Source organism: Acomys minous, assembly GCF_964271855.1.
Source record: "Acomys minous genome assembly, chromosome: 1".
Lineage (NCBI taxonomy): Eukaryota > Metazoa > Chordata > Mammalia > Rodentia > Muridae > Acomys > Acomys minous.
The window spans coordinates 96,240,921-96,267,375 of record NC_140483.1 but is presented as its reverse complement, the minus strand read 5'-3'; the positions used below and the strand labels follow the sequence as shown (position 1 = coordinate 96,267,375).

Here is a 26,455-nt window from a genome sequence, read left to right as displayed (position 1 = left end):
TACCAAATTGTTAACTTCTCATCATGATTACCTTTGTGCTTGTTATTGTGCTTACATGTTATGTGCCATGTGTATTTGGTTCTGAGAAACAGGAAATTCTCGGGGAAAGAATGTGTACATGCTTGTTGAGCTGCTTAATGGGTCACTATTTGATGCTGCTCTGCAGTGTGCTTAAAGGGTGATTTTTCTTTGTTGCTTTAGAGAGCTCATTTGACATTCTAAAAATGGATGCGATTTCAAAGGGTAGCCAAATGTATCAATTAGCCTGACATCTAGGTCTCTTTAACAGATCTATAAATTTCCAATTTCCTTTGCCATCTTAACCATGGTAAATCATCTTGAACGAGATCGTTCTTTTTAACAACAGCCTCCTTATTAGCTGAGATCAATTGAGATTAGAAAATGAAAAATCCTCCAGACGCTGAGAACTCTTTATGAAATCACATTTCTAGGATGAGTATTGAATGAAGATTAATGTGTTGTTTTTAACATCTAAGCCATTGATTTACAAATTCCTTTTCTATATCTCACTGCTGGATTAAACACTAATGTATACATGTATGGTTTACCTACTGGCAAGCATTATCTTTCTCCCACTGAACTTACATATTAATGGAAGAGAATAGTTTTTAATTTTAAATGTGCTTTGCTTTACCTATGACAGCCAGTTCTGAAAGTGCTACATTACATTACTCTGGGTGAAATAGTTTTCTATTGAAGTATAAATCATTGTCTAAAGTCTTTATTTTAACTAATGACTTACTTTATCTTTTTTGCTAAAATATGGACTCCTTAGTGCATGGTATAGACCCCATGTTTTCTGAACTCTGTGTGCCTTTGAAGGAACTCTGACAACTCCTTTTCTATGGACTTCCTACAAACTCTAATAATACAGATTGCAACACTTTTTGTGCATAATGTATATCATATTATAAGTCTTTCTAACATTCTTTCATATTGCAGTACAATATACTATTTTCTTAGTTGTCTGTCTTCCCTTAACAAGAATGCAGGATGCAAAAATACATGGATACATTGAGGATATAAAATACATTCAAGGATTTAGAGAGCTGATTCAGTGATTAAGAACACTTATTGCTTATCTAAGTTAGGGTTATTACTGCATCGTGAAAGATCATGACTGTCTTAGTTAGGGCTACCATTGTTCTGAAGAAAAACCACAACTATATTTGATGTTAGGATTAAAAATGAGACAACAGATATGTTATGGAGAAGCTTATTATAGGAGTATGGGAGAGCAGGAGGGGAGCAGGGTCTCAAGGGGAGAGAGAGACAGACAGAGAGAACAGGAGAGAGGAAGAGGAAGACGAAGTGGGTTTGCCCTTTTTATATCTTGGGCAGCTGGCACACCTAGTAGCAGGCAGGTGATGATGTCATAGGTTGCTAGGCAGACTGGGGGCAGGTATGCTAACAATAATAATTCTTATAAAAGAAAGCATTTAATTCAGGCTTACTTGTAGTTCAGATGCTTAGTCCATTATCATTATGGCAGGAAGAATGGTGACTTGAAGGCAGACATGGTACCGGAGAGATAGTTGAGAATTCTATATCCAGATCTGCAGGCAGCAGGAAGAAAGAGAGAGAGAGAGGGAGGGAGAGAGAGTCCACCCCCAACGTTACACTTCCTCCAACAAGGCCACAACTACTCCAAGGCCACTCTTCCTATTTCCTGTCAAGTAGCTCTACTTCCTAATAACCACACATTCAAATCTATGATCCTATTGGGGGCGCATTCTTATTCAAGCCACCACAGCGACCAAAAGCAACTTGGGGAGGACAAGGTTTGGGTAATTTATCCTGAGTCATAGCTAATTGAGGGAAGTCAAGGCAGGAACTCGAACAGGGTAGCATCCTGGAAGTAGGAGCTGATGCAGAGGCCATGGAAGGGTGCTGCTTACTGTCTTGCTCCTCATGGCTTGCTCAGCCTGCTTTCTTATAGAACCCAGGACACCAGCCAAGAGATGGCACCACCCACAGTGGACTGGGCCTCCCTCATCAATCATTTATTAGGAAAAGGCCCCATAGGCCCCATAGGCCTAGTCTTACAGAGGCATTCCCTCAGCTCGGATAACCTATCCTGTATCAAGTTGACATAAAACTGGGCAGCACACAGCTCTGTCATGAGGACCAGTGTTAGGATCCCTGCATCCATATTGGGTGGCTTACAACGACCAGTAACTCCAGCCAGGATCTGATTTTCTTCTGGCCTCTGAGGATACTTCCCAGTGTGCACACCTGTCCACACACTCAAAAATAACAACAATACAAATAATCTTTAGAAAACTTTACTCAAGAAAAATGATGACTGACTGAATGGATGAAGGAATTTCTTTTACTGGGGCACTAATTTCCCTGTGCAAAGTTTGATGACTTATATTCATTTTTCAAATAACAGCTTAGTTTTCACTTTTCTTCCTTCAGGCTATTTTTTCTTTGATTTCATGACAAGATCTGTTTTCTCTGTTAATTGTTTTTATACTCCCCAGATTTCTCCTCATGTTAAAACTTTCCTTCACCAAGTCTATTATCTGTGAGATAATTTGAGTTCTCCCCTAAGCTGTAGGCTCTGGAAAAACAGAAAACAATTTTTTCCCCTAACACCTCTACCATAGTAGGGAATCTGCTAGAAGAATGGGAAGGAAGCGGGCCACACAGCTTACTAACCCTTTTAGTTCCCATGTTCCTGTTGTTCAATATTCTCTCAGTACCATCACCAGCCAAAAGACGTGTAATTGGTAAACCACCAGATAATGTTAATATAGTGGATACATTTCTATTTAAGCATACATGAACCTAATAATGTTTATAGGATCCATTACATTTTAAATTAAAACACTGAGACTTTCATATATGAGTACTATATTTACATGATTCCCAGCCCCCAACTCTTCCCTTGTTCTCCTAATTCCCTCTCAAGTTTATGACTCTGTCTGTCTGTCTGTCTATCTATTTATCTATCTATCTGTCTGTCTGTCTATGTGCACACTCGTGCATGCTCACATACACACATACACCACACACGAGAGAGCCGCTGAGCCCATTTAGTGTTGCTTGTGTGTATACATATTTAGAGCTGGCCCATTGGGATTGGAAAACCCTCACCCCTGTAGCAAAGGGCTACAAACAGCTGCTAAGAGAAGGACCAGTCTCTTCCATAGGTGAGCCCCCATAGGATCTATTACTTTCAAGACCTCATAACAAGTCTTCCCTTCATTTCATGTTATGTAATTAAACAAATATTTAATGATTTTCTTTCTGGACCCACATGGTAGGGGAGTTGTATAAATAGTGAAAAGAACATAATCTTACTGTGTGGCCCAGGCTAGCTTGCTTGGAGTAGGGGAGCACCTACCAGACCTGCCTGGGAAGACCAGAGAGGAGAGGCTTAAGCCTGAAGCATCTCTTCAACTTTGATTGTCTGTGGGACAATCCCAGTTGAGTCCAAGTTACTTCATCTGTTGGAGAAAAAGAGACTATTTTCATCCTAAAAAGTGTAGTCTTGAGGCAGCTTCACAAAGGTACTTTTGTGTAGTCATGCATGAGTTAGCAAGGTTTTTTTTTTTAGTTGTGTACATTAAAAGTAGAAATAGCTATTTGGTCAAGTTTATCTACAGATGGTTGATAATGCATGTAGCATATGTGACACACAGTGGGTGCTCAAAAGATTACAACTGTTACTACTACTAACTTTAAAAAGTAAGTTCCATCGTGATTTCCCAGCATCTTAGATATAGAACATACCCAATAAAGGTGGGGTCAAGTGACCATTGGTAGGAGTAAAATGTGATCAAGGAAAAAACAAGTATGGAAACATGTTCTAGGAGCTTTTAGATAGTTAACAAAAATACTGGTCACATTTGGGTACAATTAAAATTAGAGTAAAATGTATGTTACTGGCCATATGCTTTAGATGGACAGTTCAATATGATAGGAGCCTGTGGCTATTACAGAAATTCCTGTCCTGCCCTGGCCCCTACTGTGTGTGTGTGTGTGTGTGTGTGTGTGTGTGTGTGTGTGTGTGTATGACACTAGTAAACCTCAATGTTCAATTTCAAAGTTTGGCAAAGTTTCTGCTACATATACCAAGGTTGGATAAAAATGGATTAATTGGCTATAATGACATGCAAATTGGTTTACTGATCTTAGGATATCAAAGATGAGTTTGTTACTGACGGATGCTGCTTTTAGCACTAGTCTGTTTATCACATATAGATTCTGATGATGTTGTTCAAATGTGGCAGTGTGGCATATGAGGTGAGTCCTTGAAAGCCAGGCCATTTCTTGGCAATGCACTTCAAACAGGTTTTCCGTTGTATTCTAACATCTGACCAAAGACATCGCTTGCCTCTCCAAGAGGTAAGGCTCACAAAACAATCATGGATTAAAGATGATTTAATTTCTCCAGGGTATTTTCTACTTCCTGTTACTTGACCATCCATACAAAAGTGTTTGACAAAGATACAAACACAGTAGTAGCCCCATTTAAGGCTCAGGTACAGAACAGTCTGGCTGCACTCTTGCTTGGCATTCCTAATTATGGAAGTGAATGGGATCTCCAAACCCATACAGAAGTCGTGTAGTTAGGAGAGGTGGCCACCATCTTCCACCGACTTGAAGTCGTGTGAGGATCATCCAATACCAAACAGTAACCAAGCACACACACATCAGCCTGCTGGACTGTACAAACGCAGAGGCCTGCTGAGGGAGCCCAGCGCCTCTTCTGTGCCCACAGGTGTGTCCTGACGCACACTCAGAGGGACATGACAGAATATTCTTGTTCATAAGAACAGAGACTGGAAACAGAAAGACTGTGAGCTCTCTCTCTCAAAAAAAAAAAAAAAAAAAGCACTTGCACATTTGCACATTCAGGTGGGCCACCTGCGCTTTCAGGCCTGGACAGAGACCCTTGGAACGTCGTGGGTATGCTTTTCTGTGAGCCGTTTTCTCAGCTGTCAGTCGCTCCTGGATGTGTCCCTAGCGCTGATAAATCAGTCTCTCGCTTCTGGCCAACTTTTCTCGGCGGCTCCCGGACTCCTCAGACGGCGGTGGCGCCGGCCGCCAGCCCTGCCCACTCAGGATGGCTATCCGAGGGCGGGGCCCAGCCTGGTCAGGAAACAAACGCCCGGGAGTGGGAGTCACCTGCCGAAACAACTTGTTGACTCTCAAGAGCACAGTGGGCTTGGTGTGTGGCTCACCTGTCCCCAGCGGACCGGGCTGCTCGCCCCCCCACTGCTCAGCCATGAGCAAGTTGGGCAAGTTCTTCAAAGGGACCCGTTCCTCTCGGGCCCGCGCGGCTCCCAGCCCCCAGGAGGCCCTGGCTCGCCTCCGGGAGACCGAGGAGATGCTGGCCAAGAAGCAGGAGTACCTGGAGAACCGAATCCAGAGGGAGCTCGCCCTCGCCAGGAAACACGGCTCCCAGAACAAGCGAGGTAGGCTGCGTCCCAGACCGAGCCGCTCTCAGCCACTTCCAGAACTTCCCCCGGGGACAATCTCCAGCTGGGAGCCCGAGTCTCCCCCACAGGCCCGCTGGTTTGCCTTTCTAGGAACTGACCTGACCCCCACCCCCAGGGCCTGGTGATTGAGATGAGATGAGCCAGCACCTGCCAAAAATTCCAGTAAGCGCCCTGAGTGATATTTGTATGTAATATTTAAATGACCCTAATCAATCTCCGATGAGCCTAGAATCAAAACTTTAAAAGTCCGGATGTATATTACTCGTCATTTTCTCTTTATCTTGGGTTTTAATGGTACTTTTTTTTAAATTCTTTTTTTATGTGATATTTTGCTCATCATCAGTTTCGTGTATTAGTTTTGAGTTGTAAGAGCACTGTATTCAAAGGAAGTTTAACTTGAGAGTGCTCTCTCTGGCACCCCCTTGAGTTTCACCCTTGGCTCAGCCCCGTTGACAGTCTTACTATAAACGGCAATTTTTTCCTGTATGTGTTCAGGTAACACACGCAGCTTATGTGTGAATAAATCTCTGGTGAATGGTGTTCTGTCGTGTTTGGTTTATCGTGTTTATCCTCTTCTATTGAAAACTTCACTTGCCTGTCGGGCTGTTGCAGTCTTATAAAACAGAAGGAATTAAACATTAAGTTTCCTATCACTGGCTTTTAGCGCACACAAAGGACTTTGAGTCAGTAATGGCTGCTGGTGAGTCTGTTACACCTTGAACCTTTTGCTCTTTGTCAGAGTTCATTGTTTTCTGCAGTATAGTGCTCCGGTGGTGTGCCTGAAAACCCAGGGAGGAGACGAACTGGTTAGTGGTTAATCTCAGGTCAGTGAGGACCCTGCACTGAAAAGGGCAACGACTCTGCTTACTGACAAACTCTGAATATTTGTGACCCTATGTCTGGCTTCTTTCCCATATCAATGGGTTGGGGGACGGAGCAGTCTCCTCCTCATGCCCATCATCTTTTTCTGATTCTTCTTTCTCACCTTCCATGGACTTGGGGGTACCAAGGACAGAACCCAATGCCTCATGCATGCCAGACAAGTGCTTTACCCCTGGGCCACACCCCCCAGTCCAGGTTAGTCACAGTGAAGCCCTGGGAAGAATTAGCTCACCCTTATGACACTCTTTTGTGTAATGCATGGAAGCAGTGATGCCTCAAGGAGGTGACCTTGACTCCACCTCTTCTTATAAAAACAGGCCTGATACGCATGCTCTTGTTATCCACACAGAAAGGCCACGTTTTATTCATTCTTCTCTGCTGTTGTCTGTCACCTTTGCCACAAGAAAGTATGACTCTGAGTTAAGAACTCGGTTTGTTTTGTTTTGTTTTGTTTTGTTTTTAAATTCTGCGTTGAAAGCTATTTTGGGAGCTTATGCGGTGGCATTTTCTAAACAGAGGCCATGCCATTACAGCTGGCTAAAAAGTCAGTGGTCACGCTGTGACTCCACCCTTCTCTTTAGTTTTGCACTCTTAGGACTTCCGGGATGTTTGCCAAGGCACAGGCAACTTATCCATTGCTTGGAACTGTGTGTTCCTTTGTTTCCAGTGGTAACTCACCTGATCGGATGAGAAGTTGAACATCTGCTTGCAGGAATTTGTAAAAATGTAGAGGTTTGCTTTCAGAGAATGAGATGTAACATAATAAGGGTTACATTGGTGTCCAGAAATGCGCCCTAGGGTGTACCACAAGCTGACATGAGAAACAAGGACAAAACATTTGAGGAGAGTGCTGAGTACCGACCCAGTTTCCTTAAATCAGGGAAGTTACAGATGCACTTATGAGCAAGCGATTAATCGGAGCAAAAATGGACTCATCGCCATTTAGGTACATGAGTTCACTGTTGTTAGCCCAGGCCTGGGTTCCAGTGGTCTTGGGAATAGGCAGAGGCTGGTTTGCATGAGACCATCTTTAATATAAGCTACAGAATGAATTCAGCCACAGGCCTGTGCATTAGGAGCACTGTCAGTGGCATTGCATCTCCCAAGCAAACCATAGACCTCCATGGACACTTAGTGGCTCCTCCTTTCTGTTCACCGCTAAAAGTACTTTCTTTTCTGAAATTCTACTTTCAGAAGAATAGGAAAATAAGATCGTAACTACTGAGCACTGAAAGGTTCCTGTGCTACACAGTGATGCTGCTAGATTAGCTGTAATTTACTGCAGTTGGATCGATATAATGTGTTTTCAGTCGAAGCTTTACTTCTGTAGTTGGACCACTTAGAGTGCCAAGCATCCTAGCTGAATGGCCAGGTAGTATTATTCTAGAAACTGCTAGTTCTTCAGTCCTGAATGGCTCTACAGCAATGGAAAGGAGTAACTTTAATTTATTTACTTATCTTTTTTTTTTTTTAACCTGGAATTCCCTATGTGACTGTGAAGACAATAAACCAAAGCGGGGAGGACTGCTCTGAATGTCAATCTCTGAACCACAATGCCAAATAATTTGCATCGTGAGAACCATATGAACTTCCTTAAGAACTAATTCCGGGTGCTAGGAAGGGCCCGCTAGAAGCTCCTGAGATGTTTCTTTTGGAGTAAGCAGAGGGCAGGGGAAGTAGGTATTTCTCAGTCAGGTTTGTGGATGACACCAGAAAGAGAATAGGAAGAAAACAGCCCCTCCAATTTACCAGCTCTTTGAATACCAAATCAAATGTCCTTAAGTTGAGTGGGCATCAGTGTAGTTCAGGCTGTCGAGGCTGGCCTGGAACTCAGAGATCTGCTGCCCGTGTACTGCACGGCCTGGGATTAAAGGCACGCTTCACCACTCCTGGCTTGTTCCTAAATAAGAATAAAACATGCCAAAAGATGGACCTCACTGGAGTAGTTACAAATACTCTAAATGTGCAGACCGACTACAATGGTTTAAAGGAACACTTCAGTTCCCCATGTTTGAACAGGCGATGGGAATCTTTCCGACCTGTAAGTAGATATCAGCATGGTGTCTGTTGGATCTCAAATCAGGGATTCCTTCATGTTACTGATCAAACTGGATTTTGATGGAATGTTCCTCCCACTGGGCGCCTTCCAGGCACTGTCCTGGCCTCCCTCAGTGTTTCAAACATGGTGTACCAAAGCACCTAAAGGACAGAGTTAGAGCTGCATTGATCTCACGAATCAGAAAAACAAATTACTTTGCCAGTGCACTACTGTTGAACAACATACATGCTGATCCATTTTTTTCCTGAAAATTGAATTATAATTAGCAGCAAGGAAATGAGAAGTAGCTAACTCTGACCTCTGACCCCACACTTCTCTAGAGGTTATCCTTGCCAGAAAGAGTGAGGATGCAACACATCCAAAAGGGCTCTGCAGCACCTCTGGTACTGCGAAAGTCAAGGACCTCATAGTCCCAAAGAGTAAACAGATAGAGCAAGATTTATAATTTAATTAAAAACTTTGGGAGGCCAGAGATGTTTAAATGCAGCTTATTCAGATAGCTGCAACTCTTGCTTTATACCTAGCGATCTGTTTTGGGCAAAAGAAGACTTAATATTATCCATCACTTAATTCTTTACCTACTTCTTTGCTGTGTCACCTGGAACAGTGCATCATCCTGCTTGTTTCTTGGAGTCACCTGGACACCAAGGTCCTGCCCTCAGAGATGCTGATCTAGCTGCTTAGAACTGGACTCAGGTATCAAGTTTTCAATAAAGGGCTTCCTGTTTATTCTTCCTTTCTGCCCAGTTCTAGGTGGAAAATCTAAGTCCGCTGTAATTTCCTACTCTTAATGAGGTTGAAAATCCAGGTCTCTTCCTCTCCCCGGCTTCCTGGGTCCTCTCTCCATCATAGACCCAGGGGCAATGGATACTTGTATGCTTCCTTGGGATAGGGTAAGCAACCTAACTCCTGATGCTCCAGCCTGGTGGACTTAGAAGCTGAGGTGTCTTAGCATACTTCAAACCCATGCTGACACGTGGGTTTGGGAACACTCCAAAGAGGTGTCTGCTCTTATTTCTTCTTGAGTTTTTTTTTTTTTTAAATAACAACTCAGAAAACTGGCTGGGGATTTTGCTAAATTTAATTGTTGTAATCTGATCCAGAGTCTGTGGGCTGTAGTTCAGAGCCTGAGCTTTGGAGCAATCATCCTTGCTTTGATTTAGGGTCCTCACTGTGGCCTTGCAGCTCTGTTGTCTGCAGACCAGTCAGTTGGCTTACCAACTACCTCTCACATGACAGAGAGAACATAGACACTCAGAGCTGTGTGGATGAGCAACGTCACTGTATAAAGCATTCACAGTTCTGTAAATGTCAGCCCTTGGCCTGTAACAACTCTTTTGAAGTTGAAATTGGCTCATGTGTTGCCTTCCAGAGTCGCATTGAATGAGTCTCCATGCCTTTCATATGTTTGAGAACATCAGTCACTTCTCCAACTCCTCCCTTTCCTCATCCTCCTCATTTCCCTTCCCCTGAAGAACGTTTCTGGTGCTAAGGCTGGCTTGCTGTGCTGGGCCTAGAGAGAGGCTGGTGAAATAAATGCCCTGGGACAGGGTACTGAGACCCTCAGAGTGAGTGAGTGCTTCCCCAGCTTAATGCTTTGTGGCTTCTCCTAACTCGACCTGTCTCTGCTGCTTATCTTGTCCAGGGCCTGAAATCACACATTTGGAGCAGGAATTCCAAGTATGTAAGATGTGGATCCAGTCAGGGTTATCTGTAGGCCATAGGCCTTGATAGAAAAGAAGGTAAGCTGATTTGGGCAAAATACCTCTTCAGTGGCACTATGCATGACTGCGGTGAAATGGGCAGCTAGAGCCTTTCACTCTTTTCCTCAAAAGTCTGTTTGGGGAAATGAGTTTCCAAGGCAGAGTCCTCTATGAAAACAGGTTAATTTACTTTGGAGCCTGGGTTGTGAATAGACAAGGTTGAATTTTGGTTTTGAGTCTGGAGGCAGCCATGCTCTGCCAAGGCTGTGTGTGTGTGTGTGTGTGTATGTGTGTGTGTGTGCATGTGTGTGTGTGTGTGTGTGTGTGTGTGTGTGTGTGTGTGTGTGTGTGTAATGGAGCAGTGTACTAGTGCACTGGGACTGATGGAATGGAATTGTGTTCACAGCCCACTCTTATCTCAGTGGGAGGAGCCCTCATTGCTGTTGATATAATTTTTCAGTATCGTTGTCTTTGACAATTTCTTCCACCTCGCACAGTGGGGACCGGGAGGACTTTGCTGTAAAGAGCTGCGGAAGAGTGAGCTGGCTGAAGGCCAGTCCAGTGAGAGCAAACACACAACTCAGGGAAAGTGAGAGAGCATAAACTGTAGGACCATGGGGAAGGCATGTGGCTCTTGGACCATGGCATTGGGCTTCTGTCTGGATGCTTAGTAAAATGCTCACTCCCAGGTGCCCCCTGGAGAGTCTAATTCAGGAGCTGCTTGGTAGATTCCACACTCTGAATTTAGAGCACACACAGTGATTCTGTCCGACATTAAGCTCAAGAACCTATGACTTGTTATTCAGTGAGCCACTAAATGGGGGCCAGGCGGGTAATTGCAATTGTTGTCTTTCCGTTGTTTCTCCTTTGGCTGTCATTCAGGGACCTGGATCAGAAATAATTATCTTCCCATGCCCTCTGTTTACTCCAGAAGAAATGGTTCAGGAGTTTCTCACGGGACCTCATTAACACCCTGTGTTAGCCTCTTAAGGAAGTTCATACTGTCCCTCTGATTTTTATTATTAATAGTAATAATGCATATTAATTACAAATTAATAGCTTTCACTGTGGCATTTCTATACATACACTTATATATACATAAATCAATTTTGAAAAGCCTATCCTCTTTTCCCTACCTTCTCCCCAGTTTCTCTCCCTGTCTTTAAGAGTCCCCTTTCTACATTCAACCCATTTGTTCTGTTTCCATATATGAGTAGAAATATGGGATTTTTTTTTTTTTGGCTTAAGGTTTATTTTGCTTAACGTAAAATATTTTAGTCCAGTCCATTTGTCAGCATGCGACAAATATTTCACTCTTCTGTATGGCAACAGTCGATGGCATACATGTCATTTATATTTAGAGTATTGCCCAAATGCCACATGTTAAAGGCTTCATCCCCATTTTAGCAATGTGTAGAAGTGGGCTTTTGGGACCCTTTTTGTCTTTAGTTCTCTGAGCTTCTCAGTGGGCTTATGAGCTGATGGGCCATGATTTGATTGGCTGTTGGAGGATGATAGTTGTCCATCCTGGGATATCATTGAAGAGGCTGGGTACCTGGGAGTTCTGTGTTGTCCTCTTTATCTCTCCCCTCACTCCCTGCTCACTGGTTGTCATGAAGTGATCCGACTCTTGCTCACCTGCTCCATTCCCATAATGTTCAGCCGTGCTGCAGGCCCTAAGTAATGGACTGTGGACCAGGAACAGCGTCTGAACATTTCCTCCTTTAGGTTGGTTCTCAAACATCACAGTGACGGGATGCTGACAGGCCCACTGTGCATCTTACGTTTTCTCTATCTGTTGATCTGTTGGTGGGCACTTGGCTTGACTCCATGGCTTGGCTAGCATCTGTGTCTTATGGTTCCAGGATTCCATTAGATTATGGAAGATCTCAGACTTCTCCCATACTCACCAGACATTATCAGGGTGTTTTGTTTTGTTTTGTTTTTTGGCTTCCGGTTGTCTGACTGTTTTGTGCTCCTCTCAGTGTGCTAGCTCCTGGAGAACACTACGTTGTATAACTAGAGCATTAACTAGTATCCATGCAAGGTGTTACTTTACAGTCAGCTGCCCCTGCCCCCACCCCACCCCAGAAGCTCCACTTGGACATTCGTTCTGCAGTGGACTAACGTCAAGAATCTATATGAGCCCTGAGAACCATTTCCACTTACGCTGTTATTTAAAAACTTCTCACTTTCCCCTCTCTCCATGTCCCTCTAGTCCCTGACAAGGACTACAAAACTTAAACTCTTAGACACATGCTTAGATACTGTGCTGCGTGGATAGAAGGTTTCAGTTGTTTTGTTTTGTTTTTTGCGTTTCCTTAAATATTTTGTTTGTTTGTTTGTTTGTTTATCCCCTCCTCCCCTGAGTAAGTAAGAGGGTTTCACATGGATGGAAGGGAGAGAAGCAGCTTGCAAAAGTTGTCTGACCTCTGCACACACATCATACTTAGCATGTGTGTCCCCACACACACGCGCGCACACACACACACACACACACACACACACGCACACACACACACACACACGGGGGAGCAGGGAGAATACTAAATAAAAATTTTAAATTCTTGTCTTAGGGTTTCTATTGCTGTGAAGAGCACGGCAACTCTTATAAAAGAAAGCATTAATTGGGGGCTGGCTTACAGCTCAGAGTTTGCTCCATTATCATCGTAACAGGAAGCATGATGAAGCTCAGGCAGACGTGGTGCTTGAGAGAGACCCAAGAAGAGAGGGTGACGTAGGGCCTGGCTTGAGCTTCTGGAACTTTCAAGTCCACTCCCAATGATACACTTCCTTCAACTAGGCCATGCCTACTCCAATAAGGGCATACCTCCCAGCAGTGCCATTCCCTATGGGGCCATTTTGATTGAGACCACCACAGTTCCCACATTTATCAACATCCCCTCTTCTTGTTTTAAATCAGTATATTAGGCTTATGTTTAGCACTTCACATTTTTTTTCTTATTAAATAACATCTGTGGTTGTTTTAGGATTAAACATTTTAATTCCTCTTTTATGTGAACTATTTTATTTAGTTAAGCCAGCTGCAATCCGATGTTTTTGTTATCACATAAAACGTTTATTAAAATATCTGGTAAGACAGTTGCAAGGCCAAGGCCCTACGGCATGCTGCCCAAGACCTCATTCCAAGATGGCCATTGCAGAGTAGGAACGTGTTTCATCTAAGGCTCTGCAGAGCGTTTTGGCGGCCCTTTGACAGATCAATACTTGAGAAGATTTTTATTCATCTAGATATGAAACAACTGACCTATAGTTTTCATTGTTGTCATCTTATTTCTGTTTTTTTTTTTAAGTCACACCCTACATACCCTGTAAATTGTGTTTCCGAACCTAAAATAGTACCACACAGCTGTGGTTTGCAGATGCTGTTTTATGGACTGATGATATGTTAGCATCCTCAGATTCACTGGGGAGCTTTGTACAGTGACACCCCAGAAGATTCTGTTCTAAGCGACTGAGCATGAATGACAGAATTGAAGTGCTCAGCTGTTTCTGGATGATTCTGTGGGTTGGGTTAGAAGGCCCACGGGTGGCCTCTGGCTTTCCCCTGCACCACTAAGCCACCAAGAAAAGAAACCATGAGATTAGTTTAATCATTTTTACATTTGGAAGTCATATCGGTTTCTAACAATTGCTATGATTTTCCAAAGTCTTAGAAAATATGTGTGACATAAATTTTTGTAGTTTTCTTTGATTTAATTGTTTTCATTTTATTGATTTAGCCAAGTAAGTTAGTAGAAAATGTATGACTATACCATGATGGTAAGCCATGAACACCTTTGGGAAGCTGTGACAGAGGTACTGAGAGCTATTCACGGGGATGCTTAGTGTTGCTGCTGTGCTGTGGGCATTCCAAAGTACAGATACCAGACCATCTAACAACAGAGAAGAAAAGTATGTTCTAATCAGTGGCCTTTAAGGCAAGGTCGCCAATGCTCAGTTCTTTTGAGTTTATGATTCTTGCTTCGTAGGTCAGTTTTGAGGGGGCATACATGATCTATTTTGAGTTTATCATAATTACTAGTCCATTGCTGTAAAGCGACACCATGTACAAGGCACTTTATAGAAGAAATCATTTAATTGGGGGCTTGCTTACAGTTTCAGAGGGTATCATGGTTAGGTGCATGGTGGCAGGTAGGCAAGCAGACAGGCATGCTGCTGGACCAGTAGCTGAGACCTTGTATCCTCACCCACAGGCAAGACACAGAGAGGGCAAGATTGGGCCTGGTGTAGGATTTTGAAATCTCAAAGTTACTCCCGGTAAGACATTTCCTTTAAGAGACCACACTTCCTAATACTTCCTGAACAGTCCCACTAACTGTGAAACCAAACACTCAAATAGGTGAGCCTATGAGGGTCGTTGTTATGCAAACCGCCACAGTGTTTTTCCTCTCCCACCCCCCCACCCTTTTTGGAGTCATCTACATGTCAATCTGCTTATAAGGGATGACATCACATGGATACTTAAAATAACAGATAACATTGGGGATGTTTTAAAAATTTATATTCCTCAGATCTTTGCCTTAGTAAAGTTCTATGGATTTAGTAGAAACTATTTTGGTTTGTTTGATTTTAGTTTCTCTTTTTCTGATTATTATTTGGTAGAAGTTCTAACAAACACACAATTGGTTTTAAAGTTTAGAAAGGAGACAAAAGGGAGGAAAGTGAGGGTAATACATAAATGAGCCATTTCCTGATTGCTTCTTTTCTTTAACATTTGGGAACGTTAGTTAGTTACTTACCTGCTGTCCCCTGATTGGCTCAGGCCTGTAGGCCTGTTCCTTATACTTTGCCCCAGTGACTCTAAAATCCAATTTTAATTCTTCTCATCTCTCGTTAGTTACTGTTCAGGAGAGCAAGCAAGCAAGAATGCAAGGACAGTGATCTTTAAAATGACAGGCAAAGAAAAGGCAGTCATTCTCTGTTCGAGTTGAAAATCTTACATTAGAAGTTAAATTCTTGGGGCTGGAGAGATGGCTCAGCAGTAAAGAGCACCGGACTGCTCTTCTGGAGGTCCTGAGTTCAATTCCCAGCAACCACATGGTGGCTCACAACCATCTATAATGTGATATAAGGCCCTCTCCTGGCCTGCAGGAGTACACGCAGAGTGCTGTATACATAATAATAAATAAATTTTTAAAAAGAAGTTAAATTCTTGGACGTGTGGAAGGGACTGTGGGAGAAAGGCTTCTTTCTACCTTTCCTCTGGCTGCAGCCAAGATTGGTGCATACAAATACAAGCTTGGGCGGGGTGTGGGGGTGTGGGGGTGTGGGGGTGTGGGGGACCATGGAGTGTGCCTTTAATCCCAGCACTCAGAGGCTGAGGCGGAGGCAGACAGATTCCTGTGAGTTCAAGGCCAGCCTGGGCTACAAAGTGAGCCTAGGGCAGCCAAGGCTACACAGAGAAACCCTGTCTCCAACCACCCCTCCCGCCCACCCCAACCACCTCCCCCCACCAAAAAAGCATCCAGGAGCTTTAGAGGAAGTAGCAGTCTGACGAGATGAGATGTGCTTTCTTCTGAGGGTCTGCTGTTGGCAATAATGCTAGCTCTCCGCTCTGCACAGGGCTCCCCAACACTAAGCCTTGTAAGGCACCAGGTTATACCATTTATAGGATTTACAGGATTCGTGTCCACTGTGGTGGCTGCACATGCCCAGTTCCTAAGGGTGCAGCTTACGGCAAGCCTCTCCATCATGGTGTTAACCAGCTATAATTTGTGTTAAGCCTTCAGTATGTTGCTGAGGAGAGAGCTGGATGCCATTGTGGGGCTTTGAGAGTCAGGAATTCTTAATGAATTGGTGAAGATTCCACATAGAAATTTTTGAGGTTATCCGCATTGATCCATTCCATAAGGTTATCAGAAGAAATCCTGGCACTCCGTGGATCACCAAACTGGTCCACAAACACAGAGAGATATGAGGGCTGACATCTGTTGGCCACAGGAGCCATGGTCTTGGAAAGGGTTACAAGTTCCATCACACTACTGGTGTCTCACGCCGTGCATCCTGGAGAAAGCGCAATACCCTCCAGTTCCACCCTTACCGCTAATACACGTAATGATTGTGAAACTCATACCCGATAAACAATTTAGGACATTCGCAAAAAAAGGAAGCTAAATTCTTGATATAGACAATTAAAATTTAATATCTGACATAAATAAAATAGAGCTTATATATTTATACCAGGCTTGAATAAAAATTTAGTAGCATAAATTTATTATTATAACTTATTTTTATTTTATACACACAGTTATTTTTGCCTGTGCACCACATGCCCTGTGTTTTCAGAGGCCAGAAGGTGGCATTGGAGTGTCTGTATCTGGAGTTTCAGACAGTCGTGAGTTGACATGTAGGTGCTGGGAATTGAACCCTGGCCTTCTTGAAGAACAGGCAGGGGCTCTTAACCATTGAGCCATCTCTCCAGACCCTGCTGGAAAAAAATTTTAATCAAGTACTCAATAAACATTTTGGATTTTTAAAACTCTTAATTCCTCATGATACGTTTTGAAATTACAGTAGGGGACCATATTAAATAATTACATAAAACATGTTATATGTGCCAAATAAATTACATCTGTGAGCATGTCTCCCCTGGAAAGGTAAGCACAATTGCTGTGCCTGAGACCTCCTGTTAATACCCTCTCCTTTTATACCCACACATTTCCCCTGCATTCTAAACCACAACTGATTCATAAAGTTTGCTAATTTGTGAGGTTATAAATAACACTAGTAGCAAATAAAAATAAACACTTCTAGTTAGTTATGTATTCTGCCCAGAGTCAAACAATTAATTAGCTTTTTACAAAGAATATCAAGTACATTTTAATGAGTATGTTTGTATGTTGCTCTAATAACTGAGTGCTTCATCTGCTTGGTAATTGAACTCTGAAGAAACTAGTTGTAAGCACCGAGAATCTTACTGAGCATTTGGAATTCGTCTTCTGTGCTTACGTCATAACGTAAGCTTTTGCATCATGATCTTCCCCCCTCTTAGATTTGCCCCCTCTAATATTCTCTTCCATGATACTTTGGTGCAAAAATGGTCTCATCTTTAGAATGAGGACAGAAGCTACATTTTTATCAGAAGATAATTTCCATTTTCTCGGTCCATTAGTGCTCCCTTCCCCTGCCCCCCCCCCCAAGAAGGAAGAATATACTGATCAGCCTGGCTTTTTAATTGTTTATACTATGTGATATTAATCAATCACTTATATTTTAAAATGCAAAACGTGGCTCAGTTAGTTAGTGACTTGCTTACAGAACAGACCAGTTTCCGGTGCTCCTTCCTCAGAATACTGTTCATTTACCTTTCCAGTTTCATTCTTTTTTGGTCTGTCTTCCTGTTACACAATCCCGCACACCACTGTTTACCCTCTTTATGACATTTACTACTGAGGAGACCTTTGAAAACATGGAGGTTACACACAGGAAGCCGCTGGTGTGATTTGCTGTTAGCTTTAAGGTGTATTCAAGCCAGAAAGTTCACCTTGGTCTGCAACTTGCACTGGGCAGAAGTCATGCATTTTATTGATCAGCATGTGGAGTGCATGCGCATAGGGCTTTCATGTATTTTATTGATCGCATGTTAAGTATATGTGTCCAGGGCTTTGAAATATCCATGTGCCCACTATACCCTGTAAATCTCTTTTATTTTTTTCCTTTATATCTTCTCTACCACTAGAGTCCAATTGTAGATTATGCATGTTAGTACTCACGGGCACAGTGTGCATTACGTAATAGTAACAAATGCCACCTCCCTGGTTTTCCATAGGGCCTCCAGAGTACTTCACAATTCTCTCTCACTGAGCCCCACCCAACCATTATAAATACGTGTGGCTTATGGAATGAGGAATATGTGTTTAAGTGCCCATTTCGTGTCTTACCTTCCAGAAATTGTCACCTTATTTCTTTGTCCTTCAGAGCCTAACATGTGGTGTATACTCAGTATGTAGTTAGGAGACTGACATAAATAAAAAAAAAAAAAAGAACATTGTTTTGAGCATGTAAAAGTCCAGGGAAATTCACAATATGAGATGATCCTGGGGAAAAGTCTTAAAATGCATACTGTTTCCTTTGCTGCTTTGCTTATAACCCATGAGTTTGAACAGAACTGTTTAAGCTGTATTGTGGGAACTAATGCATGTACCACTCAAGGAGGCATTCCTAATGGATAATTTGTGTTTGTGTAAGAACAGGGCTTATACTAAGATTCCCTAAGAAAGCACAATCACAAGACTTTCCAGTAAGAAACGAAGATGACATAACCAGTTGTGTATGATGTCTGTCTCTTAAGCACACTCATAACTTAGCTGAGATTTTGGAGCCTCGTTGTTAATTTCTTCTCTCAAATCCATCACCTACTACTGGGCAAGAGAAGGGCTCTCACACTCTTGTGTACACTTTAGAAACAGACAAAAACTCCTTTCTTTGTAGGTGGGTAGTGTCTGTGTTTGCTGCTTTTGTCAGCCTCTCCAAGGTTCTTATGGTTTAACAATGGCCTCATTTATACACCTTGGGCCAAGGGGAATAGACTACCCTTTAAAGTGAAGATATATTACTTATGATATAAACAATGAAGTGGCAATTCTGTCTGCCATCTTGAATTATGTGACATTGATTGTGGAAAACCTTCCTTCTTTGGTGACAGGGTAGACTGGTATCCTACAGGTCTGGTTCAATTTTGGATTGCGTGGATAATTCTTCCATTTTGGCTTAGTGAGTGGTTGAAATGTACCAGCAGGCATCCTGTTAGCAGTGTGCTTACAGGGCACAGTGTTCCACAGCTCCTGAGCTGAGAGCACATCACTGTTAAGGAGACAAACCTTGGCTGTTTCTCACCCGGAAGAGACTACAATAGATGCCTTTGTTGTAGAAAGAATGTTGTCCAGGTCTCCCCAGCTGCTCCCCAGCACATGCAGGGCATTGGAAAGATTGAATTATGTTTTCAAAGTGAGTTAAATTACAAGGTTCTGAAAGTGTGCTTTGCTGAATCAGAGTAATGCTAGATTTGTAGCACTTGTTTGTCTCTGAGATTGCTCATTGGGAATCTCAGAGTTAAGGCCACTCAGGCTGTATCAGTGGCCTTGCCACTTCATGTAAGAGCATCTCATGGAGAGACCTATTTGTACTTCTTGGCTTTTAGGAACTGACAGCTTTTTTCTTAACAACTGTGAGAAGTGTTAAAGTGGCGGGAAAAAGTGACAATGGTTTTCAAGTGTCTTGGGATCAGATTCAACCATGCAGAAGTTTCTGGGTTTATTGACACAGGGTTAAGGGAAACAATACAAATTTCAATTTTGAATGTACATTTAGATGCCTTGCTTCTTTGGAACACACGGCTGCATGGCCTCAGTGGATGGAGCCAGCTGTGCTATGCTTGCTAAGACATGGCCGTCCTCCCACATCATTGTGCCCCACCTCTTCCTCTTGGTGTTCTGAGCCGGAGGCTCATGTCCAGTGACATTTCTCGCCATCCTGGCACTATTAGTAGTAGTAGTAGTATCATCATACAGAATATTTTTATTCTCTCATAGGAGCAAAACCAAAGCTGCCCTTTTAAGTCGCTTTCTCTCTGCTTCACCTATTTTCATTCTTGTTGAATCTAAGTTTGAGATTCTGGTGTAGGCCAACCTGTAGTTTTCAGTATCAGGAATTACAGTGTGGAGTTGAGATGAGTTTTTCCACATTTCTCCCAAATGTTTTGAAAGCAAGAAACCGTATGTTGGCTTAGGCATTTACCATGCAGCTGCCTCCGTGTTAGAGTGTGAAGCAGGGGCAGGGAAGTCAGGTGAGCCAGCTATCCTGGCTGATTCTGCTGCACACTGTCAGGGACAGAGAGAGAGGGGGGGGGAGAGAGGGAGAGATCTTGCCTCAACAAGCTAGAAGACGAGAGCTGCTGACTGTTGGAAGCTGTCCCCTGACCTCCACGTCCGTGAAGCGGCACACGGACACAGGCACAGATAAAATAATGTCTGATGAATAACATGTGCAAAGCTGGGTGCTGTGTCGTGCGTCTGTGGGATTCTGACGACTTGTGAAGCAAATGAGCACAGCTATCTACATCTCAATATTTAGACACCACAGCGGACGTTTCCTGTATTTATTTAGTCTAATGCCTAACAGCCAGATGTCTTTTTCTGTGAAAATTCTACTCAATTTATATAAAGCCAGAGACTTGAAAGCACAGGCTGCAGGGCACACGGTTCTGCTGTCCTCTGGGTGTGGTGCTTGTTATCTGGGAGAGGAGCATTAGCAAGGAGAGAGATGGCCACACTACATCTAGGTTAATATACACCCAGGCTAGTGCGTGCTGAGGTAGGATTAAATCATCAGCACTGATCACAAACCTTCTCCTGTACTGATGGTGTTGGCTGACTTTCAAGAGTAATACGTTGATTTTTATTAACTAGTAAACATGTCTTATTCATTAGTGGAGAACTTAAGTATTTCTTTAGAGAATGAAGACCACCTTTGGGACTGTACATGTTCCTGAATTTTCAGTAAGCATCGACCTATGCTAATAAGATGGGGATGGCATACCGGCATTGTACTCTACACATGCTGTGTAGAAGTGTACACTCAGAGTTTGGCTTCTCAGGGTACTCTGCTGAGCAGCGCTGCTTGTTGTGCCCGTGGAGAGATGGAAGTGTTTGGTCATGTTGTGCTCATGTCGGAAGGCAGCCTACAAGCAATGGACAGGTTGTCAATGTGATTACAAATAATGTGCACAAGCTCACTAATTGGGGCTGTTATGTAGGTAACTATTAATTTAGTTACTAAATAAAACACAAGTAGTATATAAGGTTGGGCCATATGTTTTCCATGGTATTGTGTTATAATACAGTTCCAGCAAGTTGTAGTGTTGTTCAGTTGGTACCCATTCATCGCACCTGCTGTAAAGCTAACAATATTGCTTTCTCTTGGTATTCTGTAAGGATTAAATGCCACAACTCACTTAACCTCAGTCTGGCTGTTGTAGTCACTATTCTATTGCTGTGACGAGGTACCGCGACTAAGGCAATTCTTATAAAATAAAGCATTTAATTGTGGGCTTGCTTAAACTTTCAGAGGTTCAGTCCATTGTTAGCATGATGGGGAGCATGGGAGCATGCATGCAGACACGGAGCTGGAGAAGCAGGTGAAAGTTCAATATATCAATCCTCAGAGAAGAGAGAGAGAGAGAGAGAGAGAGAGAGAGAGAGAGAGAGAGAGAGAGAGAAGGAAACTGGGCCTGTTGTGGGCCTTCGCAACCTCAGAGCCAGCCCCCAGTGACACACTTTCTCCAACAAAGCCATACTTCCTAATCCTTCTAATCCTTTTAAACAGTTCCCTTCTGTGGTGACTAAGGACCCAAATACATGCACTCATGGGCCATTCTTATTCAAACCGCCGCACTGAAATATAGAGAAATGCTTAGTTTTTGTTGTGTATTTTGTTGACTATACCCCAGCAACTGGAGCAGGTCCTGAGGAAATAGGGTCATAAGGAGCTCTATCTTTTTGCAAAGGGCTTATAACTAGGCACAGGTGAGGTGGGGTGGGACAGACTTTGCAAACGACCACGGGCCAGTGTCATAGATCAACAGTGGTCCAGAGTCCATGGGCAGAGTGACAAAAAGGGTCATCTGCCCGTTCTTCCTGTACACTGAGAGACCCTCATCCATTCGGGTCGTTATGTGCTTAGTCTTACTTAGGTGTGGTGTTATAATAAGGACTTTAGACCAATTAACTTAAAAAGTAGTTTTAGATATTCCCTAAAGGAGAGGTTATATAAATAAGACCTGTTCTGTAATTAAAATGTAGATGCTCTTCGTCAAGGGCTCCAAATGTGGATGTTGCACCCAAAAGGGAACAAGATAGCAGATCCTAGGGAGATCTCAGCCTCTAGTTGGGCTGACGGGCAGAGAGCAGGGAAGGCAGGGAAGAACATTAGCATTTGCAAGGAAATTGAAAATATCATAAACCCAGAGAAAAGCCTTTAATACAATGGCAGGAATCGCCAGCCCTTGAAAGGAAAGCAGAGCCCTTCCTCCCGCGAATGCGCGGGACCATGGCTGCCTCAGGGAGCTATTTTTCCTAACAACACACGGTATACTGTTCTCTAATCTTTAAATATACAAATACAAACTCAACTTGTAGAAGAAGATAAGAATTCTGAGGGAAGGCAAATAAACAAAGCAAACAATGTTGCTCGCAGTAGAGAGAGAATTCAAGGAATAAAAGGTTGTAAAAAATCAAACTTATGTTTGTGTGCCAGAGGATTGAGGAGGCTATTGCATCATTCGGGCAAGAATAATCTGCCATCATATTCAGCAACTAGAAATCTAGAACGTGTTCTCAGGAGATAAAGACACCATTGATGTGATGGTATGTACTAACATCACCACAGATGGCAGCATCAGGGGCATGAGGAGTTAAGGGCCAGCCTGGGCCACAGGAGACTCTATCTCTAAAAGCTCAGAAAGTCTCCTGCAAAGAAGCATGTTGAGGAAAAGTAGGGGTGTTCTGTTACCAAGGAGATAGTGGTGCCAGAATACACTGACTATTCTTAAGCAGCTTTACCACAAGGGAGATTGGGCCTTCAGAAGTACACATTGATACCAGGCTCAATAGAGCTGTCAAGGTTAGAGAAATATGGAATGTTCCATATCCAATCTCTATATGTTTGTTCAGATAATTTAATGAAGATAAGAGGTCAACAAGCAATCTATATACTTTGGTAACTTGTGTCCCTTTAATCATGTTCAAAAATCTGTAGAGATTCATTCTCTATAGAACTGACTGTCCAGTACGGGTTCTAAAACTGAAAAGCAAACTAACCCATCCCACAACAAATAAAATATTTTTAAAAAAATCAGCAGAAATGAATATACCTGAAGATAAGCCAGAGATCTAGAAATCAAAGTCAAGAGGGCATCCTGGAACTAACAAAAATACAGAGATGTTAATTAGTGGACTCAAGGACAGAGCCAAAGAGTCAGTATTGAGACTTATAGGGATTTCAAAAGAGAGAAACACAAAAAGAGAATGTTCACTAAGTGGACAAGGTGTAGCTAATTAAATAACAACAAATACTGATTTCAGAAGAAAGCACAGAAGGAACAAAGAAAATAATAGGAAGCATTGTTTTTAAGCTGAAAGAAGACCCGGTTCTACAGTATGAAAGTACCCAGCCACCATAGCGGGAAGAGCTGCTGCCATGCCCACTCATGAGCAATGGATGGCCTTGTGGAACTTCCTGCTCAAGAGAAGAAGACGATGGCGCAGTACTGGCACCAGTAATATGAAGGCCTGCAACTTCATGTGCTACAATGGATTCGCTGCAAGACTGTGGGAGTAGAGCCCACAGCCAGCCTCAAAGGAGTGTAGTGGCCATGAGATGGAGATCAGGCTGCTGGCAGCCAGACACTTCCCACCTGAGGATCTCCATCAGCCAGAATGCCTGTGCCACCCTCATGTGGACTGCAAGAAACAGTGCCACTCCGGTCTGTGGTGGCCCTCTGCAGAGTCAGGGCCATCCCTGCCCTCTGTGGTCATGAGAAGAATGTGGACCTGTGCCCACAAGCTTGCCTGAGCCCCACACACCAGAAATGAGAAAGACTTCACTGACTTTCTTTTAAAATGATAATTAATATTTGATATTGATTTATTCTTTTAAGAAAATCCAAATAAATAAATAAATTCAGTGGTTACTCCTTAACCAGGTATATACATATACACAAATAACCACACATAGAGACTAGGATATATTTAATTAGCCTAGAGCATAATACTGACCAATATTTACTCCATCTAGATTTCCCACATAATACTTGCTTACTACTCATATCCTAGGTCTGGCTCATTTCTCTTGGTGTCTCCCAGTGCTCTCCATGTGTATCCTTCCTGTCCTGTCTGCTTTTTTCCTCTCCCCTCACTGAGCCAGGATGTCCCACCCTATTCTCTGTTTTTTGCTCAGCATTGGCTAGTTAGTTTTTATTGGTAATACAGAGGACAAATAGTGTGTAAACTATCTTAAGTTTACACAGACTTAAGACAGGAGACATTTAGAGTAAGTATCACAATGCAAGCAGTGTCTGGACTGAAACCAGAGAGTGGGGTTGAGAAATCAACATTTGAATGAACAAGGGTAATTGTACACAGTCCACAGGAATATTATGCCAATATGTCCCCTTTTAAGTCTAATAAAAGGCTCCTTTTCTTTCCATAATAAACCAATATAATAATAATAATAATAATAATAATAATAATAATAATAATAATAATAATAATAATATGGTTATGAAAACTATTAGGTCATATTTACAATTGCAATGTCCAGTCCAACTTAGGAGAAAATATTATCTTTCCTATCTATGGCAGTTTAACGTTTTGTACCTAAGTTATTTTCTATCAACCTATTAGCCTAAAACATCTATCTAGACTTTAAAATATTTTTAAAATTCCCAAACAACTAGAATTAACTGTAAAACTATAATAATCTAGTCTTCAACCCCATCAGAGACTTGAGAAGGAATAAAATTAATTACCTGAGTAAACAGGAAGTGCAGGTTAGCAGCTTCCAAAATGAAAAAAAATGACAGAGACGGTTGTTAACTTTCTATTACACTGGAGCATTATCTTCAGCCTTCTGGCCCAGTATGTCTGACAAACATATTTTTGAAGCAGGAATTATTAAAGGCTTGCTTACCTGTCTTGGCAGAGTTTGCCAATCGACTCAGCCTGCTTCCATGCTTGCCCATTTTAGGCAGAATTCTGTCTGTGTGGAAATGAGAGCATTTCTTAGCTCAGGTGGCTTGCCTGCCACATTTGAAGCCATCTCCAAAAGGAGGTTATTTGATGCTCAACATCTTCTTTTAGGTAGGTTGGGTGCTGTCGGGAGCTGGTCTGTCATCAAAGAATCCTTAAAGTAATAAAAAACATTTTTAAATGCCACATTCTGTTGGTCTCTGAGGTTGTTGAAGACCTTATCTATTTATTTTTATATAATTTATCTATAGAATCATATCTATCTGTTAAACCTAGAATGTATATTCCTGTGCTAAATTAGATTAGTATTTGACATGACCATGAATTTGACTAACCACCCATTAATTAGTATATAATGTGTGTAAAAGATAACCTTAAATTTGAGTTTTAAAAGTTAAACTTATTTTGCTTCAATATACAAATTTTCATACCAATGAATTAGAACTGGCTTATCTGAGAGTAGCAATTAAAGCCGTAAGTTGAGGAGTAGATTCAATAATCTACTTTTTGTCCTATCATTTGTATATATTTTTTATATTTCTTTTTCTCTTTTCAACCCCCATCTCTGTACCTAAGAAAGAGGAGAGAGAGAGAGAGAGAGAGAGAGAGAGAGAGAGAGAGAGAGAGAGAGAGAAATCCCTGAGTCTAATTTTGTTTTTTCTCTGAATAAGACCATTAATAATTTATAACTAGTTTCCAATGACAGTAAACATCCATAGCCCAAGAAAACAGCCAAAAACCTATCCAACTCCCCTTAAGGGAAATGGGGCATTGCTCTTTTTGTAGTTGCTTCTTGCTGATTTGGGGGCAAAGAATGTCTTTATTAGGGTCCAAATAAAATTGGGAAAAAATGGTTTAGCAAGCTAGCAATAACATTTGTGGTTCAGTCTCTAAATGTTGAGAAATTCTAGGCTTAAATAGAGGTCCTGTTTGGGACAGTCTGAAATGCTGGACCAATTGAGATCAGCAGCTTTCTACAAAGCTCCCCTGGGAGCAGGCTTTGATGAGCAGCAGTGAGGTTTGAACACGCAGGATACATGTCTCAGCATCCTGGAGGATGAATCCTGTCATGTCTGATCCAGTGCCACCAGTATCCAGTTCTTTTGTTCTGAAAAAATATATAATTTTTCATAAGAATTAAACAGTCCTAAAGTTATAAAGGGACAAGATGTACAGAATGCACAGATCAATTAAGGATGTTTTTCTGGTCTTTGTATGAGCAGAAGAAAGAACATTTGTATTTAGGTCTGTTTTATTTTGACCCTTCTCAAAGAGGATGTATAGTATTACTATTACCAAAGAACATGTAATCATTACCTTATGAAATCAAAACAGGATTGTATAGCTATAAATGTCCTCCTCTGGGCTCTATGGTACCTGTTGTATTAGACCAAGTTGCTACCTGTCTCCCAAGAGAATGCCCCTGTTTAAAAAGATAAGCTGCTTGCCCAGAGCAATAGAGAAGGCATTATGTTTCAAATAAACTTTACATAAATTCCTTTTTTAAAAAAGTTTACTGTTCAAGCATATCCTAAGCATCTCGTACCTGTTTAGAGGTTTGGGCCTGGG

General features: G+C 42.2%; 1 protein-coding gene across 2 annotated transcripts in view; it reads left to right on the top strand.

Moving 5' to 3' along the window:
• Nucleotides 1-5,117: 5,117 nt before the first annotated feature.
• Nucleotides 5,118-26,455, top strand: part of CHMP4C (charged multivesicular body protein 4C) — a 35,156-nt gene continuing 13,818 nt past the window's right edge. For both annotated transcript variants that reach the window (XR_014780372.1, XM_084787913.1), the window contains exon 1: nucleotides 5,118-5,450. Coding sequence is in view for 1 of the 2 variants with exons in the window: in XM_084787913.1 (XP_084644039.1) it covers nucleotides 5,261-5,450 (190 nt within the window). In the remaining variant the exon portion in view is untranslated. The remainder of the gene's footprint in view (nucleotides 5,451-26,455) is intronic.